The sequence below is a fragment of the Haliotis asinina genome, chromosome 3, assembly GCF_037392515.1.
Source record: "Haliotis asinina isolate JCU_RB_2024 chromosome 3, JCU_Hal_asi_v2, whole genome shotgun sequence".
NCBI classification, from domain to species: Eukaryota; Metazoa; Mollusca; class Gastropoda; order Lepetellida; family Haliotidae; genus Haliotis; species Haliotis asinina.
Genome location: NC_090282.1, coordinates 42020684 through 42041711, shown reverse-complemented (window position 1 = coordinate 42041711; position 21028 = coordinate 42020684). Strand labels below are relative to the sequence as shown.

General features: G+C 40.0%; 2 protein-coding genes across 2 annotated transcripts; one reads left to right on the top strand and one right to left on the bottom strand.

Moving 5' to 3' along the window:
* Window positions 1-7119: 7119 nt before the first annotated feature.
* On the top strand, window positions 7120-9255 carry LOC137276844 (uncharacterized). The gene is made up of 4 exons (XM_067808491.1): window positions 7120-7218; window positions 7849-7913; window positions 8139-8426; window positions 8619-9255. The coding sequence occupies exons 1-4, from the start codon at window positions 7120-7122 to the stop codon at window positions 9253-9255; spliced, it is 1089 nt and encodes a 362-aa protein (XP_067664592.1).
* Window positions 9256-11526: 2271 nt separating this feature from the next.
* Window positions 11527-18387, bottom strand: LOC137278036 (stromal cell-derived factor 2-like). The gene is made up of 6 exons (XM_067810076.1): window positions 18240-18387; window positions 17429-17541; window positions 17094-17176; window positions 16429-16568; window positions 15725-15806; window positions 11527-14479 (listed from the first exon to the last, which is right to left on the bottom strand). The coding sequence occupies exons 1-6, from the start codon at window positions 18373-18375 to the stop codon at window positions 14305-14307; spliced, it is 729 nt and encodes a 242-aa protein (XP_067666177.1). The 5' UTR covers window positions 18376-18387; the 3' UTR covers window positions 11527-14304.
* Window positions 18388-21028: the final 2641 nt, after the last annotated feature.

Below are 21028 nucleotides of genomic sequence, written 5' to 3'. Positions count from 1 at the left end.
CCTTCTTTCAGCCAATCACACTCAAGATGACAGAGGACGTGTTGGGGGATTGAAAGGACAAGCCTTACTGTATACCACGGGTATACGAAGTAGTACTTGGCGAAATAACGCCTGTGAACTGTTTAACTTTGGTGGTCAGAGAACAGATTTTAGAGTTGAATGACCAGTTGTTTTGCAGCAAGCAGCGGTTACGTCCCTTTCTGTAAAAGCGTGGGCATCCAGTATTTATCATTATTGCTCCTCGGTAAACGTATTATAAGCATTCGTCATTTCAGTTCAGTCGTCATGCGATGCTTTATATTAATAAAACTCATTACAATACTTTAAATGGTTGGCAAATAGCTATTAGAGAGACGTATGTATGTATGTATGTGTGTGTATGCATGTGTGTGTATGTATGTGTATATGAGTGTATGTATGTGTGTGTGAGTGTGTGTGTATATGTATGTATGTGTGTATGTATGTGTATGTGTGTATGTGTGTGAGAGTGTATGTATGTGTGTGTATGTGTCTGTGTATGTATCCATCCATACAATGAACGTGAGACAGTGTGTGTATGTATGTATATGTGTGTGTATGTGTATGTGTGTGTATGTATGTATGTGTACGTGTGTGTGTATGTATGTGTATGTGTGTGTATGTGTGTGTATGTATATGTGTGTGTATGTATGTATCCATCCATACAATGAACGTGAGACAATAGAACAGAAATCAAACTTGATTTAGTGCTAATTTGTATATGGTATCTGAATTCCCTGCCCACTGCACTTTGTGTGTTGAACTATTCAACAAGCAATATTTCAGTCATTTGACAGTTCGAGTCTGAACCAGACAATCCAGTGATTAACATCATGAACATCGATCTCCGTGTTTGGGATGCGATGACTTGCATCAACAAAGTCATCTGGCCTGTCCATCAATTCCCTTTAGGCACCTTCCACGACATGCACGCACTGCTAAAATCACCCGGATATTCAAGTTAGATGTCGCCGCAGCTGTCCAGAAACTACAGAGGTGTTCGCAACACCCATCACTAAACGATATTTTGTTGACACCGTCTGCCAAGTCAACACAAATAATGTTATCCAACCCCAGCGGCCATGTTTATCGTGCTTGGCACCCTATGTACCCAGAGTAAGTAGCCACAAGTAGTAGTTGACACTGTGAGACATGAAACCAATTAGTCAACCACCATTGGACCCTCCCACCCGCTTCTCGACTCCATGTAAAGTTGAATCAGAGAACAGGATGAACTAACCAGTTTCAGTCTAGTTTGGTGGTATTTCGGGCGGGATTCACAGACTTCCGAGAACGTTCTCCACATTATTGTTAATTACCGGGTATGTTTACTGTGCAACTTGCATCGTTTGACGTAAGCCCGGTCAGCTTTAGGTGGGAGCGTCTCAGCGTTCGAAATTAACGCTGTTCGTTGGGCCTTAGGCCCAAAGCCCACTGAAAACGACTCGGGTCCACAGCTTTTGATTTCTGCCAATCCTTAAGGGAGACAGTTTTTTTATCCCCAACAACTAGGAGTATTATTTCCATAGAGATTCTGATCAGGGCCTACGACTTTTTCATCGTTCTTGATCCTTAGTACCCACAGCTTTGCTGGGCTAGGAACAAACAATGGAGCGTCTTACAGGCAAGATTTAATAGATGTCAACCTATTTATTTCGAGAAACGCGACGTGTCTGAGTACATTCCTACTCCTATTTCAGGTGAATGAAAATCTAGGAAACAGATAGCTACACAAGTACACATCACAACATGGGAAGCCAGCTGTTAATTGGTGCTCACTGGTAATAGTAATGGACAATCAATACACAGACAGTGTCACGCGTAAAAGTCGGGTCGTGAGAGAGACTGTCTTGATGTCTGTCTTGAATCGGTCGGCCTGTGACATGGCCGACTGTTGGTGGTCGGTGGCCTCGATGGCCGGATGAATCTATAGGGCACAGGTGTAGAACTGACGAACCACTTTCAGGACCAGTCATATGGCAGCTGGAGTCTGGAGCAGACTATCCACGGACTGATAATCAGTTTACTATCAAACCTTTACAATCATAGTTCCATAGGAGATCTCCTCAGTCTCGCAATCATCCAAGCCATTGATCGTGACCATCAGACCTATCGGTCGCTTCTTGGTCGCAGGTAGCTACGGACATCTGCACAGAGGACTGACAGTTGGGAAACACATTGCTATACCGGATGTTTTTTTGGAGCCACTGCTCCGTATGTACCCCTAGGTTCCATTAATGCTATTATGTAGCAAACCATGAGTGGTTCTTGAACGATGCGTCTATTTCGAAAACAGAGCCCGAACCCAGTCCGTGTCAAGACATCGTATGAACCACTGGCCTACTCTTTGACCGTGAGGCGCAGTTTTTATAACGTCGGTGCATGTGAGGTTTGGCGTTGTCCTGGAAATATACCAGTTGTTTTGTTAACCGTGTTTCGACCTCAGAGGCAAGGAAATGTCATGAACCTCAAAGTACAACAGAATATTGATGCATGCACAGAACTGTCACATCGATCCCAGTAACATTCAATATATGCACTCTGCTACTCAAGGTCCCAGTGCTGTTTCGCACATGTTGAACCCGCGTTAGAAAACAGTCCAACTGTTTGCAACATGGCGTTACTCAGTCACTGTAGGTTTGCGAACACAAGAGAATGTTCGTCACACATTAAAGGCCACAGGCGATACAGTGACAATGGGGTTGCAGATGTTGACAATCCCTCCTCATACACCAGCTGGGTTTTCCCCCGTTGTTGCTGTTTAACGCTAGATCTATAAATGTGTCAGAGCGGCGAAATAGAAGAGAGCAGCCCGTAACGGGATTATGTGTTCTAATTTAACTATCAAATTGGTTCCCTTCACTAAATGATTTACCTGATGGTTTTTCCACACCTTAAGCGTGCAAATTAAAAGATAAACATAGACGTCTTTAAACAGATTTTTGGTGTTTTGTGCAAAAGAAAATTACGTAATGTAGTCTTAACAATATCTATTCTTCGCCGTCGACCATGACGTCGAACGTAAACATTTAATGACGCTTATAATGCGAAGCGCCGTCGGTCCAACTGATCATGGCCTATTCAAATTTGAAATTTGAAATGTTACCCAAATAGACTGGTGATATATGAATACATACACGGTAGATATTATTATGTATGCTGTATGTTTGCGGACTTGCCGTCAAGGCTACAGATTTTCTCAATTTTGTCGATTCAACCTTTTTGACCTGAAAGACTGTAAGAATATCCCCCTTCTAGCGAAGACCACCTCCTCCACTTGTTGATCCACACAGGAACATGGTGTTTTAAACCAGGAGAATGTCACGATGCCCCGTCATGTTTGCCGGTGCATTGACGACGTTTGCTAATGGTGATCTCACGTGGCTGGGCGAGTCAGTCGTTCCTCTCCCTCATCTGTAGAGTTAGTGCCATCTGTTTTCTCCCTACAGAAACACTTAACGGGACACCGGGAGTGCGACTTGATGGGCAGTCAGTGAAATACTGATTCGATGCGCTAAACACTTGATTAGTTTGTGTGTATAACTCACTCAAACATTCCATCCGGGAGATTCTACTCACCTCACTCAATCTGCTGTTGCCCTCCTTGGACAGCTGCAAATCACATGGTAATGCTATGTAAATACATTTTCACTTACTCTAGACAGTAGACTTTAGTCATACTAGACCATCTGCTGGTTTTGGTTGCCCAGATCGAATGGAAATTGACCAGTATGTACTGTTATAACCGTGGTCGTTCTGATATATTTTACACACTCACTAACTCTGCTGCCATCCTTTGATTGAATTTTCACTCACTCACTCTTCTGATATTCTAGTTTATTGCCTGTTTAATGATCATTTGTCCAGTTTTAATATTGCCTCAGGTAAGGCAACCCTCAGTCAACAGTCGCGTTCCGTATATGGCCTATGTTGTCCTCGAATGCAAACACCTCTTTATAAATGCCGTTGGTTCTATTCTCGACTGTAACCAGATTGCAGGATTATATATACAACGTGTATCAGTTGACCAATCATTAAAACATACCACACTTGTCACAGGAGTGCCACTGTGTTGTAGAGTATGGCTTCTGAGTCCGCTACTACTTCTACATTTGGTGTTGTTGGTCATCAAAACAGATACTTCTGTCTGAAACGTCAATAAGGCAACGGGATCCTGAAAGAACCACTTTCATATTAATATAGGGCTTTGCTGTGTTACAGTGATCTTTTTATCACAACTGGTTACGAGGACTGTTTCGCTGGCACCTTCAAATGACCAGGTAAAACGAGGTTTCATCACTGGATTACTTCTACTATAGAACCTAATTTGGGGTATAAAGAATGCAAGGTTAACCACCCCACGGTTTTGTACAAATTTGTACAATTTTGTGAACTGGCCCTTTCGTCATAGCAGCGAAATGTTGGTCCTGTTTTGAACAGTGTGGGCAAATCCTCGATATGTGTTACCTACCCTCAACAGTCACCCTGTACTAACCAGGCCAAGCTGCAATCACGAACTTTCATCGGTACTTTAAAACGAACAAACATTACGAGACGCTCGCTGTGTCTATGTAAAGATCTCGAGGTGTTGCAAACAGGATGTAATGTAATCAAAAGTTCACTAGGAATGTTAAATGGAAGGAATGCAGATCAATGCGTAATGGAACCTAAAGACAGCGTTGTTAGCACGCCATTCAAACTATCACAAATAATTTTGACTCTTGCACTTGATGACACTTTGAAATTATCTCCCTTGAATGTGTGACGTAACACCGATAACGTAAGGCAATGTTAAAATGTTTTTACGAACGTTGCAAAAGATACTTTCGAGTTTGTCCCTAATGAGAATGTTTTTGAAGCTTGAAGAGTCGTGACAACTTCGTTTGTCAAAGAATCGAGCAGGTCTGTGCTAAACTGGATGATTCACTTCATGGTGCCGTTTGTCATTTCCCGTGTCGGACTTTTGAAATAAAATCCAGTGTCGTAAAATATAGTCACATATTATTGTCTTGTTTTAATTCAATTTTTATCTTCAATAAACTTTTTTATATTTTCAAGGCGGGCAATCACGCGAAGCCGGTGAAATGAGTCTCAGAGCATACAAGGAAACAATAAAGATCCGATTAAGACACAATTTCCGTGACGAATACCTTAATCCTTGAAAGTAAAAGCGCCACGCACAGCTAACGCCAGATGAGTCTTCATTTGCAGAGCTGCATCGTTGTCTTTCTAATATGCATATGAAAATATATCTCTGTTGTAAGTGACACGATGTGCATTTGATTTCAAAGCATGAAGTTTTACTGTAAAAATGAGTCAAGTAACTTTATTGACATGCACTGATGAGGACGACTGAGTGGATGTTGTTTTACGCCAGTCAGCGAAATTACATTTACATCACGTTGAATTCGACCTCACATCAAGGTCTCGTTATTTCTTCGGATCGGATCGGATCGGATGTTACATGCATTAGTCCATTTCATAGCTTAAATGTCACACACGTACACTCCCTGGCTGTATGTAGGTAAGGTTATAAAGTTAACTTTAAAAATATGCCTGACATTTCCTAAAAACAATCAAAAATAAATAGTGCAACAAAAAAAATACAACTGGAAAAATCTGAACAAAGGTTTGTAACACTTCGTACACGAACACACTACCATTGTTGACAAATATTACATCTATTGAAACTTACCTGTTGTTGACTTTATGATAATTAATTAAGTAGTTATTTCAAGAGGAATGGGTGAATATCTTTGTCTTAATATTGTCCATGTTCCGTTGCAGTTTCATTCACATTTGATGATGTAAGTCTTTCACGCGCATTTTTTTCTGAAAGTACATGCGTTCGATTTAATAAAATCGTGACAAAATTGATGTGATATATTTATCGTCCAAAGGTTGCTCTATCCGTTTTGAGAGCTGAGGGGCCTATAAAGAATAATCTGATGATTTGGTGATCAGTGATTTTTTCGGACATCATACTACGTTTAAACATTATTTTGCATGCCGACCTACTTTCGCGTCGGTTTTACTTCTCTAAACTGAACGTTCAGAAATAATGTGCAAATTCTGGAATGACAATAAACTTCATCTTAAGATTTAGAAAGAAAAGGAAAATAACATTATGCAATGTTTTGGGTTTTTTTTTATTTTGAATGTTCCTTCCAATCGGTGTGCAAAATATCTACTGGCCCGATAGCTCGAGACTAGTAAAAATCCAGTCTGGCCAGGAAATCTCAGTCCTGAAATCTCAGTCACTGACTAGACTGGCTAGCCAATTTTCATGGAGTCATTTTCTAAAAATAACACTTTTTCGGCCTGTTGAGCTACAATACATTATTAATTTCATCAATATATTCAAAATAATCTTCATGTTAGCAGCTGAACAGAATATTAAAGGCATTCAGACATGTGGGGGTCATTTTATTTTACTTTAAATCTTTGAATATTTATTTTACCATTTTTTAAGAATTTGCAGAGTTTCTGCATTCAAATTTCGGCCCAGTAAATTATTTAGTAGACTAGTAGCTTTCAAGCATAGCAAGCCTCACAGGCTAGCAAACTTTGCAACCTATTTCGCACACTGCTTCCAATAAAATACGAGCATTTTACTGTGGCGTATGGAGAATAGCACACAATAATATATCATTAGGCCGATAAATAGGTTAATTCTTCGCGTATTTGTAGGTATATTTGTGAGCAGGACTTTAATTTAGGACTGATCGGAAATCAGAAGTATTCACGTGTTAAATGGGGCTAAATGAGCACTGTAAATAAATATGAAAGTGAAATAAACAAAACATCTTTCTCAAAAATAAGAAGGGTTGACAAACATTTATAACATCGTTAGTTACTGCATTGTCGCTGTATGGAGTATGAACAACATTTGGAGCATTCGTCAACACTCGCCCCTTTCCGTAACCTGCAAGAAGACTCGGCTTGTCGGAAAAAAACACGCGTTGGGCACGAATGACCTTGGAGATGCACAGTGATTGGTTGTTTCTAGTGACGTCACGGGATTGTTTCCATGAGTTGCCGAGCGGGACGTTCGATTACACAGCACCTCTGACTGACACGGGCAAATTTTCTCTGGCACAAATGGCGCGTAAGATCCATATTCCCCAGTCTTACTTCCGGAGACTCAGAAAGTGGTGTTCCCGACAGGCAAGGAAATTCTGCTGCTCATCTCGTGTAGAAGTAAGTAACTTTGCTTAATGTTGCCACAGCCCAAATTTGTGCAACACTGAATGTGTCTCCTGCTTCTAAGATCGTGGTGACTGTGAGAACTAAAACGGAGCGTCTTCCTTTTATGATGTGACGACTTGTCAATAATAACGAATCACCAGCAACGTGTGACAGTCTCTCTTACAGGCCACAAGAGCTGGAATTATCAGCCCCATTTCTATCCATCCTTCGTTCCCACCATAACTATCAGCCTAAGGCTGAAATTATTATTAAGAATGTTGTTTGTGACATCCGTTATACTTGTCCCTGGCTCGAAGTAGCAGTTGCAATAGTAGGAATAGTAGCTGCTGGGACGTGGTAGCTGTAGTAGTAGTGTTGGTGTCGTTAGCAGTTGGTAGCTATGAAACAGCCGTAAAAGAAAAGCGGTATTATCATTTGTAGTGGTTGTAGCTGTAGGTGTAGTGATTATAGTAATGCCGGTGTAGTAGCAGCAGCGATAGTGGTAGTAGTAATAATATCTGTTGTAATAGTAGTTGTAGTTCCATCACAGTTAGTAATAGATAGTAAGAACTAGTAGTAGTAGCAATACCTGCATTAATCATCACAGTCTTTCAAACTAATACTGAAATGCTTGAATTGAAGGATGATGAAGACGGCCATTACAGGAAAACACTGAGGAAAGAACTTCCTGCAAATTCGTTGAATGGGTAAGCGTTTATTGTATGTGAGACTATACAAAGCTAACTAAACATTTGTGCCATTATCCATTTGAGAGATTCAAGGTGTAAAAAATCTTTCAGTTTTTCTTTTGGTTAGCAGTCATGCTCCATGTTTCTCATATTTAGTTGTAACTATGTGTCATAGTTTGCAGCTGGGGTTTTTTTAAAGTTCTTGCTGTGAGCCCGGTAACTGGCTTTGTCTTCCTGTTAAAGGTCACAAAAACCTACCCTGGACTTAAAGGGTTTCCTTACACCCACCCAAGGGGACTACAGCTTAAGCCTTCAGCCTACTCAGTGTGGGTGTGGCGCCCCAGCTGGAGAACACCCCCTTCTCCCGTCAAGGTCTGAGCATGCAGCCCCAACTGACAGAGAACTACCGCCAATGTCAAGCCAATCTTGTACAGAAGTCCAGGATACAACAGCAGTGTCCAGTCATCCCGAATGCAGACACTCAATCCTAGGGCACTTTCATCAAAGCCATATTCCAAAAGTGTGGAACCCGTAAGTTGACTGTTAGAAATTCGTATTAGGGTTAAATCATTAAAAATTTATGAATTGTTTCACTTCTAACAATGACCTAACTGTCATCAGTGATTAATCATCAATGCTCCATTCATAAGATGTTCATCCCAGTTTTTCCCTTTATTTTCAATCGAATACCTATAAGGTTTGTAATTATGTCTTTTCTTTCAGGTCAAGGCATGCTGGCACACAATGCACCTCGGTGGCATTCACCGCCATTGTTTCCAGTTCAGTTGTCCCTGTGGGTCTCTGGACTCCGGCCACTCTGGATGGGGTCCTCATAATGGGGGACCGTCTTCATGATGCCATACTCAGCAGGATGGGAAGTAAGGCTCCCACCAGCAAACATCTGGCAGCAGATGAGATGTGGGAGGAGCCTGAAGACTGTCAGTTGAGATGGCCTGTCCAGTGCAGCCAAGTCAGTGAAATGCAGGGACTCCTGTACCCTGGCAGCATGGACTCGAACTCCCTAAAGAGCCAGCTGACCTGGGAATGGATGCCAGGTCAGCCCCTCAGGGAGTTTGGGGATGCAGTGAGGAGGGTTTTCAAAGCCCAGGACTGTCAGGGAGCCATTGTTACCCTTGCAGGCCGAAGCTCGGCTTTGCTGCACAATCCTGCTGGAGGCTGGATGGTTGTTGACAGCCATGCCAAGGATGTTTTGGGCACCACCCATGTGGATGGGAAGTCAAGTCTCCTCCGGTTCCATTCCCTGAAACATGTGGCAGCCTATTACAGAGGTATGACTGTTCGACCCACCCCATACTCACTCACAGGATTCAAGGTCGAGTCGACGTCGCAAGGGGGATAGCCTCCCTAACAGTACCCTCCCTCAGCATTCAGGTTTCTGCCACTTGGAGGTGCATTTGCCCATTCTGTGGGGCTGAGGAAAGAATCAGCGATGCTGCTGCGTGGTAGTGCACTATGAACATGCTGTGATAGTAGTGACACAATGCTTGAAGTTGAGTGCATGCTGCCTAGAGGTCATCTGAAGGTTGATTTGTCCACTTTACTGTACACAAGAATAGAGATGCCTCCTGATGGTACACTATAAACATGTTGTGATAGTGAATCATGAATTCTTGAGGTGATGTGTTTGCTGCCTGGTGGTACACTCGGCATACTGTATAGAGACAAAGCATGGATGTTACTGAATAGTGCATTTGTCCCATTAGTGGACTAGACACATCTGATGCTACTGCACATGGAGTGAACACTTTACTGCTGTGACATGTGCATCAATGAAGCTTGAATACTGTCCTGGTTGTTCAACAGATGCTTGAAATGGAACTGATGCTACTGCACATGGAGTGAACACTTTACTGCTGTGACATGTGCATCAAGGAAGCTTGAATACTGTCCTGGTTGTTCAACAGATGCTTGAAATGGAACTGATGCTACTGCACATGGAGTGAACACTTTACTGCTGTGACATGTGCATCAATGAAGCTTGAATACTGTCCTGGTTGTTCAACAGATGCTTGAAATGGAACTGATGCTACTGCACATGGAGTGAACACTTTACTGCTGTGACATGTGCATCAATGAAGCTTGAATACTGTCCTGGTTGTTCAACAGATGCTTGAAATGGAACTGATGCTACTGCACATGGAGTGAACACTTTACTGCTGTGACATGTGCATCAATGAAGCTTGAATACTGTCCTGGTTGTGCAACAGATGCTTGAAATGGAACTGATGCTACTGCACATGGAGTGAACACTTTACTGCTGTGACATGTGCATCAATGAAGCTTGAATACTGTCCTGGTTGTTCAACAGATGCTTGAAATGGAACTGATGCTACTGCACATGGAGTGAACACTTTACTGCTGTGACATGTGCATCAATGAAGCTTGAATACTGTCCTGGTTGTGCAACAGATGCTTGAAATGGAACTGATGCTACTGCACATGGAGTGAACACTTTACTGCTGTGACATGTGAATCAATGAAGCTTGAATACTGTCCTGGTTGTGCAACAGATGCTTGAAATGGAACTGATGCTACTGCACATGGAGTGAACACTTTACTGCTGTGACATGTGCATCAGTGAAGCTTGAATACTGTCCTGGTTGTGCAACAGATGCTTGAAATGGAACTGATGCTACTGCACATGGAGTGAACACTTTACTGCTGTGACATGTGCATCAATGAAGCTTGAATACTGTCCTGGTTGTTCAACAGATGCTTGAAATGGAACTGATGCTACAGACTGTGTTCTCTTGAAGATCGAAAACACAGAAACTTATAAAAGCTTATATTTGCCATATTATATTAAGTTTCAACAGTTAACGTTACAAAGAAAAGAGATTGATCACTCTAAAAAATATTTCTTCTTTGTGTTGTATCTGGAAGTTTTCACTAAAAAGAAAATACTCATAAACTTTATTTTGCATGTTACTGCCTTCTGTTATATCATAGGTATTATATATGTCATACAATCACTAATATTCTAAAAAGATTATCACAGGTTAAGGTGTTGATACGGTATTATCTTACAGAAAATATATACATGTATTATTGTTGCAGTTATATAAAATTCAGATCAAATGATACATATCTCGTATGGGGTTTGTTTTGTTTTGCCTCATATTTTTATGTTTGTGTAGATTCATGAATGCAAGTACATCCCATAACCATAGAAACTGACAAATTAAAATTTTCTTAGACTTAGAGAGTTAATATATGAGGGTCACCATCAAGTTCATAATTACTTGTAGCAATGTGTGAACATGTGGATGTTTGCGCATGTGTGCTTTTATAAGTTGGACCTGTTTTATTGTGCTATCACAATGAGATAAATTTAACATGTATACCACACTCAAACAAAACCTACAAGCTCTGATTATTCCAGTCTTAATGCCCTGAATGCTGAGTGCTAGGCATGGTAAGAACAAATAACATCAATTAACAATGTTAAACTACCAACCTCCTTCCAGATAACGGTTCTATCCACAAGACCACCCAGATCTTCATTTATTATTCAATATCTGAACCTCCTCAACAACATCGGTGGATGACACTCTTTTGGAAAGGGACATAAAAATATGTTCCCACTTGAATGAATGACATTACTAGAAACCATACATTACATTTTATTTCATTCACTCTCCAACACTTGCATCTAATGTCACACCAACAGCAACATTTCCCAAACAAAGGTTATCATCGTCATATACTCACATATTTACAATAGCAAACATTCTCAACAACAGAATTATGTAAATGACATGAAAACAGACTGAAACCCTTTATCAATATATGACATGTCAGACCTGGTAATCTTAGGGGTGCTGAAAGTAATGAAGCTAGACTGACTTTAATTCACTTCTTGTGGTACACATATTGAGTTGATGGGTTTGAACAACAATTGTTATACATGGAATGTCGGCCAACTACGTCAAGGAAGACCAAAGTGACACTGGGTTCAAACCTCTGCCAATTTCTGAATTTAAGGTAATCAGGCCAAAGGAACAAAGACAACTGATCATGAGGCAATGAGTTGAAAAAGATTTTATAACAGGGGCTATGTTTCTACAATGGTTTTACTTTGGAGACATTTCCAAACACAGGATCTGAACTTTCACTTTTTGTGAACAGGAATATCTTGCTTGAGACAAAGCTTCAGCGCACATGCTCAGTCTGGAGGATTTAGTTTTCAGAGCGGAGTCATGTGATGTACCAGCCCAGAAAACTTTGATTCATGTACCATGCCTACCCTATGCCACATTCTTATATTCACAAAGTCAACCAGCACAGTATTAGTAAAACAAAAACAAGCATCACTACACAGATATATTTACAGTTGTAACCTTGGAATAAATAAACCAGAAAATATGATAAAAGAAGCACCAACATCAAGTGATGATAAGGTATGTATTACATACAATGTTAACCCCAAACAATCCTGGCATTCACATCCAACACATGCACCCAAAATCTATGGAAACCATGGAAATGAAATGGATCATTCACCCAAGTATGTGACGCATGTTCACAAAGTCAGCTGAAAATCAGCCAAAGTTTCTGACCTTTGTAAATTATTTAGATCCAAATACCAAAATTGCCAGAAAAACTGAAGGTACTGTTCAGATTCAAATATATCGCCATCACATACAAAGCAATTATCAGTCATAAATGGATGAAAAAAGACTAAGGTTGATAGCCATGGTTTCGTACGTTTCAGCTGATGCGCTCACACATGGATGAGAGGACACAATTTTATCCTGATTTCATTTTCTTAGGTACACCTATTATTAGTAAACAGTATGATGAAATATTGAAAAGATAAGTAGACTGATCAGTGCTCCCTGTTACTTGTTTAAGACAAAATCTGTTCCCTTCTCATTCTGGCCAAACTGACTGAGTTCTGAAGAGAAAGGGCTTAATAACTTGAAAATGTAGTGAGAAAAACAAAAAGGTCGCTTGTCATACTTACCTGGAAATAGCAGCCCCTTTTCTAGTTAAGTTCTCTAGAAACTATCCATCAATTTTCCGAAAACAAAGCATTTACATAATCATGAACATAAAGCAAAAAGGTTTGATTATCATACAGCACAGCTCCATGAAATTGTGTTAGTAGGTTAGTTATCAATGAATTAGACTCAACTGTTTCTTACTAAAACATGCACTTACAGGTATGTACCGTATGGCAATGATTCAACAGACGTATCTCAATTCTCTTGCAACAGAGAGGTATATGTACAGCGACACTGAAATGGAGATCTATTTGTACTGCTTCCTTACAAGTGAGATAAATACCAAGATGAGCTAAACTGTGTGAGTCGATGTTCCAGTATCATGCACTTGTATGGGTCTAGCCCACCGATACCATCGCATTTAACATACCACCACCCCACTCTCTTCTATACAGCATACCAAATCAACAAATCTGTCTTATCCCCTTAAAGGATACCAAAAACGAAGGTAATAATGAGTACAAACTTTTTTTCAGTTTTTGTCAGGCACAACAAATGACCATAAACTGTCATATTCACAGGTTGAAATACACCTTGAGGTACACATAAGCCTTGTATAGAGAGATACTGTTGATACAGTAGTGCTGGAACAAGGCAGCGGACTCAGATTGAGCAAGACAGTGTATGGTATGACAATCCAACCCTATCCTTTGTGAACACAGAAACTCAACAACAAATATCATCAATCATAGAAATACTGACAAAATATATCTCTATAGAAACGCATGCTATCAAATAATCAAAGACAACTCTCATCTTGCACCTCTGACAAAACTTTGATTACTACGTTTAACAGTATGCCCTGTTGATCTAGCATTGATACACTTGTCGATCTCACCTATACACATTCAGAGGTCAAAAACAGCCTGACTGATGTATTAAGATATGCATACAAATGATACTGATCTCAGACACTGAAATGTTCCAACTTCACATCAATGTCTACCCCTCTGAGAATTAAGAAACTCTTCAAGATGGACAGATCACAGTTCCTTGAGGACTAAAACTTGGATTTAGGAAAACAAAATATGAATTTCTAACCCTGCATCTCAGAACATTGCCAAAAAGCCCAGAACTTTTGTTTTTCCAGCTTAACCTGATCATTGTAGATCATATTATTGTAGTTATATTTGTTTAAAACATGAACACAGATAATGAAACAAAACAGAAACAGGCCAATCTTGTTCATCAAGGGAGGTAACCACAAGTATGAGCAACAAAGCATTCTCAACTTACAATAGTATTTCAAAGTAAGCCTCTCTGCAGGGAGTAACAAAATATACAAACTACAAACATGCGAGTCTAATTCATCAACACATTTGTAAATAGACAAATAGAGTTATATTGTAATGTACAAAGTTTTGTCCTAATATGGTGTAGTATTAAAGCTCATCATGTTCATGCATCAGTCGCCCAGTATTGGGATCGTTGGCTGGTTTGATAAAGATGCCTTCGTTGACCATCCAGTAGTTCATCTCTGATGGCGTAGGGTAGCCGCTGACCTCACGCTGTCCATGGATTGGTCGGCCATAACTGTCGCCACTGATGTGTAAGTAACTGAAATTACAAACCATAACACCTCAGTGAGGGGACTAACAACATTTGGTTGAAAGAATTTGGTTTGCAGTCACTCACTTCAGACTCAGACACCATTTCCTATATTACAATTCTAGACAGTTTCAATTTCATAATTTCATTTTTACAGATCCCTTTTGTACATAAACTAGGTCTGTGTGACAAGGTACAAGCATGAACTCTTTTAGTTATTCATGTCAAGGCTTGTTATCTATAAATAATCATTATTGATATCAGTCGTAGGTGTAGCAATAGTGTAGTTCAGAGTAACTGTCATAATGACGAGAATTGTGAAGATCCAGGTTAGAACTATCCTTCAGTAGCCCATGCTTGTCCTATGAGGTTACTAATGTGATTGAGTGGTCAGGTTTGCTGAATTAATTGATATGTGTCATTGTATCCCAATTGTGCTGATCGATGTACATTCTATTAATCACTGGATTGTCTGTTCCTATACAGAGGCAGCCCTCTAATCCCACCAGCTCTCAATATTGTCACTAGAATTCGGTCCCAAAAGAAGATAGTTAATTTATGGTCATTTACAAGCCCTCCAATCTGGCATCAGTCTATTTTGTATTCCGGCACAACAAGGACAAGAAGACTGTTTGTAATGTAAGTAACACTCTCTAAACTGGTATCCAGTATCTCAAATCTACTGTTGACTGGCAGATTAACTGATAATTCAGTAACAACACAGTGGATTACTATTAGTATTTAGTTAATGGGGCTTGTCATTAACTACTCTTGAGGAGAATGGTGGCAGGAGCTCCATTAATTAACTACTTCATTATGCTCACTGATGTTGCCTCCTAAACGGAGAGTGGATAAGGAGTAGGCGAACTGGTGAGTGGCACGTGTCACTTGTATCATAATTGTCATGTCACAATTTGTCAGTCGCTCACTGTGTTCTACAGCACATGGCAGATCTTTCTTAAGCTAAAAAGGGAATAGTTCACTGAACCTGCATGCCTTGTATACTAGCATTTTTTGCCGGTCCCAGTGAATGCCAGTTTAGAAGGCCTTCTCTGCAGCTTGAATATTGCTAAGTGTGGTGTTAAACAACCAACCAACCAATCATAATAATGACATGCTATTCCTGTTTAACTTGATGCTGAGCCAGAAGATGAACAGTCCTAAAGAGCATTCGAAACAAGTGAAACTAATGCTGCCACAAGCCTTCTGGCAAAATCAAACATAAGGCTATTATAACAAACATGAGTAACTTACTGTTCTGTGACAACATTCTTGATCCTGACTTTGTCTCTCCGACTCCAGTACTTGCTACTGCACACAATAACCCAGTTGTCACCTGCAGCACAATGCCCGACAACATGTCAATGGCCACACAAAGAATTCTCAATTATAAAACAACTGCTCCACCATACATGGGCATGCTGAGATGAAAAGGAGTTCAACCTTGCATCCAAGGTTACAATGTTACAATGTGTGTGCATGTTTCTCTGTGTATATGTCCACATTTACTAAAGCTGGTTTGATAGCACAAGCCAAATGAGATACCATGATGAAGTGCAAAGTTATCCTTTTCAGACTCTGAGAAAAAAAAAATTGCTTTTATTCCCTCAATACTGAACAACAGGGAGCGAGACAACAAGTACCATTTTTCACATATTTACCTAGATACAGCGATGAATCCCATCAATTATCTGATTTCTTGATAAGCTCTTTATCTACCAGGCTAAGATTATTTATCATGTACCACAAAACCACAAAGAGTGTGGAGCACCCAAACCTGTAAGCCTGGTCACACATGGTGCAGGTGCTGAATAATAACGACATTGCACCCTGGTAATGGATGACCATGGTGTGCAAATTACAGATGAGTTAATGAAAAGTATGTCAGTGAAAGATTTGCATCCAATACTGAAATGAATTACACCTAACTATATAACTAATGCCAGACCAATACTGACCTTCATCGCCCTCTCCATCCTCCCCAAAGGCACTGACCTCCAGGTTGTGGGACAGAGGTGATTGGAAGTGATGGCTGTGCAAATTACGTTTTGTTGATAAGTGCATCAGACGGATTGTCTGACCACATTTTACAGGAGTCCTGTGAACACAGCGGCAGAAAATAAGCAGACATGCCTATCATACACAGAGCATGACAGTTTTTAGGGTAAAATTTCCTTTTAATTGATCAGAAAGTAGTCCAGTGAAATCTAAAAATCTACCAAGCAAACCAATGTGGTGATGTGGTTTATTGCACTTATTTGCAGTTGGGATCAGTTTGAAAATACTATTTACAGTCTACAGCCACTCATCAGAAGTCTGAGTCAAACGAAATTCTTTTCAGACCAGTGGATTAATACACATAATAATACTATCATCTCACAAAAATGATGCCAAGAGCCATGTTTGAGCAAACTCACTAACTTATAGACAAGGAGTCCATTTATAAACATATGAAAAAAGCATTTTCATACAGTGATCAGAAAAACAACACGTTAGAGAGTACATTTCTTTTACCGCATACAATTCCATTCAAATCATGGCATCTTGTAAATAATGATGTCTGACCCAGTCAAACCTGAAAGAGCATCAAACAAACTCGTCTGAGTTGATTATCTCGCCTTACCCTCGCATACACGTTGCTCCTGTCTTGCCCCGGATCTGCCAGTAGCTGTTGTGATCATCAGATGAGTCAACACCTGTCACTGACTAGAAACACAACAAGCACCATTAAACAGTAACCATCTAAACAAAGGCTGCTACTAGTGATATGAACTTCAAAAATTCAACTGGTTTAGTAGAATTCTAAGACATATTCAAATTTTTATTAAGAAAATCAAAACCATCTTACATTTTGTGTAATGTATATATACCCCTGCATAAGGAAATATTCCAAAACTGACATAAAGCTACACGCACATCTTAAAAACAAACAAAAAACAACCATTTAGTCATCTTTACCTGCTGTCCACTTCCCGAACCATATTTCACGTCATGTGAGTGTAGGCGGACACTGGAGTAGGTATTGAGCAGCTTTAGGGTTGAACCACATGTCACATACTCATAGTTCATCTCTAAAACAAGACGGTAAATACAATAATCCATTTTACATTGAGACAAGAACAGTAAAAGTTCTGCCCCTACCCCAAACAAAACCCAAAATTACTACCAGACATCAATACCTCATGGTAAATATACATTCAGTAAACTAGAACAGGTATAACAAAAACAATCACATCTGTAACAATCTTTGTATCTATTTCAGTTAGAAACCCAAAGTGTTACTTACGTTTCGCCACATTCTTTCCTCAATTTACAGAGGTAACACTAAGTGGTTCAATCCTATATATTGTATTAATTTGAGGTCTTTTCGTCATTTTTGTCATCTAGTAATTGTTGTGTTAGGTATTGTTAATATTTCTAATACATATCAATTTATAAATATTATTTGGGGATGGATGGATGGGTGGATAGATGAGAGGAACTCGTACCTCATTTATCCGAAAGGTCGTTACATCAATAGTACTAATGCATTTAACTGAGAATAACCAAAGAAATCATTTGTTTTATTGAACTATTGTCACGTTGACACATCTACAATACATTTACCCTGCATGCGTTGGCATATATCTGCCCCGAACAAGGATTCAATATCCACGTCGGTCTAAGTATTTCTCACGCAATCTTATCCGAAATCCTGACAGATAGAGCGAAATTAAGAAACTCTTCACCGACAATTTATTGGCAACTATGAAAGATTAAAAATGTGTACCTTTTGATAAAGCATGTTTGATAAATCCGCAGAAAAACACAACTAAAGCAGCCCAAGTCGGCAACTGCTTTACGAACGCCGCCATGCTGGAAAACAAGACACGTAATGCTTCACTCCACACGTGGTTGGCTGTCATTGGAGAATACAACAAATCGAGTTACATCCCTTAGACCGGTTTTCTCGATGTATGCAGGAAGTGTTGGTTTTGGGGCCGTTACCGGTACAAGTAATCAGATTGTCCTTTAAGAACAAGATGAGTTTGGGCTGTAGGGGCGACCTGAAAGAGAGGAATTTGTTTATGACGGGGAATCACGTACAATTGTTATCCCCAATTATTTCAAAAGTGAATTTGTAAGAGTACACTGCACGGATAATCGAGAACATACACTGGTATACGCTGATAAAAATATAGAAGGAACGCGTCACAAGGAAGCATTTTCCTTGAAATGTCGCTTTTAGCTGAAGATGATCAAATACTGTTTTACAATGGTGTGTCATATCAGATAAAGCATATAGTTACTTACATGTTACATAATATACATGTAGTCTATATGTTTCATATATGCACGACATAAAAACATGTAAGTACGACAAATGTATAAGTTGTTCATTGGTCACGAGGGGAGCATTGATTACAGAACAGTCTCGTCTCCTGTTTACTGGGTTCCGTCCTGTTGCGCAAAAACGACATAACTGGTGTAACTAGTGAGCCAGATGCATTGTGAATCATTTTACGACCTCATGAAACAGGGGCAGTCTGCGGTTTCTTAGCTGAGGTTTGTTGCCTAAACCGTGACATAAAATATTGAAATACGGAGTAATTAAAATTTAAAAATGAATTTCATTTGTAAATAACATTTTGTTATGAAACAAGGAATTGGAATTCAGTGTAACCAGAGTTGTTTGTGCTGTATGTTTTCACTTTCACTCGAGGAAATTCGGATCGGCTGAAAAGTTAAGTTACTGTCTCAATAGGTCAGTGAGACTCACGTTTTGGAATGACAAACAAACATTGGGGGTACGTCAACCAATGGGACCCGAGGGACCAGTGGAAAACGTATTTATCTATTACTGAACACCCCAATCTTAATTCTGAACTGTTTGAATCATGGGTATCGGATCGTACACTTCTGCCAACCTGTGTGAATGAAACGATTCGAATATTGCATCTTGCTGTTTTTTTTCCCACAGGGATTGTCCTAGTAAAATCGCTGCGGTGAAATTCCCCTTCTTAATATTCACAGGGACTACATTTAAACTTTTTTTGTCAATTCTTATTTATTGGAAAGACAGTCAAATATTTTCGTAGACATCTCTTGATTTTGCGGACGACACAAGAAAAACAGATTGAGTGTTATCTCCCTCCCATCTAAATCCCTTTCATCGATAACACCCCTTCACACACACTCCTCCACCCCCAACCCCCTCAATATCCTGAAAGTATATTTGACCACATTCTCTTCCCACAGAGGTTACTCCTGTCATATATCTTCCTACGTAACGTAACGTAACGTAGGAAGATATGACAGGAGTAACTTCTGTGGGAAGAGAATGATTTGACCAATGAAAACGGGTGAAAACGAAGTGTGTGTGCACTCCAACTTATTCAAGAGCGTGCGCACACCTGCAGTCCCAACCCCACCCTTTGCACCCTCCATTGTCACATATCTTTGCAATATATCCCGTTAACAAAAATACGACCTTGCAGAATTCTGTGCCGGAACAGTAGGATATCACAGTGGTCAGAGAGTAAGTATGTGGCCTAACGTGACGCGACGTTAATTCAAAACCAGTGGAAATGCTATGCTCATAATGCTACAAACACTTGCAGCCAAGTACGACATCTACTGAGCGAAAAACAGAACGTGTATCCGCGTGCGTTGCCCATCACCGTGACGTCGATCACAAGCAGTAGGACAGGGGATCAGCACACGCAGTTACTAGGCGATGCCAGTCAGCAGGTATCAGAGCTAGCTTCATAATCTACCGTTCAGGGGGACACACGTTCACGTCGCTGTACGGCACTGGCCCAGCATAGCGGGGTCTTTACGAATGAGTGCATGCGCAGATACTGTTTGTGGCATTCGATTGTCACCACTCGTCCCCCCAAGAAGACCCCAACTCGATGCTTGTTATGTGCGAAAACACGACAAACCAATAAAAATACGGGTAATAGTTGCAGTGCTCTGATAAAAGTAATTGCGACTACTTAAACCGTTTATGGCATTATGTTATTGTTTAAATAATCATAAAAATATATATCGATGTATTGGAAGTTCAAAGAACATAGCTAACAGAATTGTTCCGTCTAATGTGATGGGGTCTTTTTAAAAAAATCATGCAACCGACGGTGTGAGATTCAAATACACGCACGTGTGTCTGTTGACATAGCGGCTCTCACTTGTCCAACTGAGTGTTTTGCTGACAATCTTGGGGGCTTGTTATGGTGATTGTACGTGCGCTTCCAACAGTTTTCGGAAATGTAAGTATAGATCGCTAGGAGTTATAGAGCAATAACATTATATCTGTTTAACTAATCAACGTTCATCTTTAACACTGGACACACATTTCACATCTCTGACTAGTCATTGATATATGTTTTAGCGAATTCAGTTAAAATTCATCTTAGGGTATGAAAGTAAGGTTACACGAATGTTTAGTTTGATATAGATTTTGAAGTCATTATTGAGTTTCTGCTTTGGGATTTAATGTAGCTTCTTTGTTTTGTGAATGTGTTTTATGTGCATGTTCCATAAAACAAAGCTTAGTTGTAATTATTAAACCCCTTT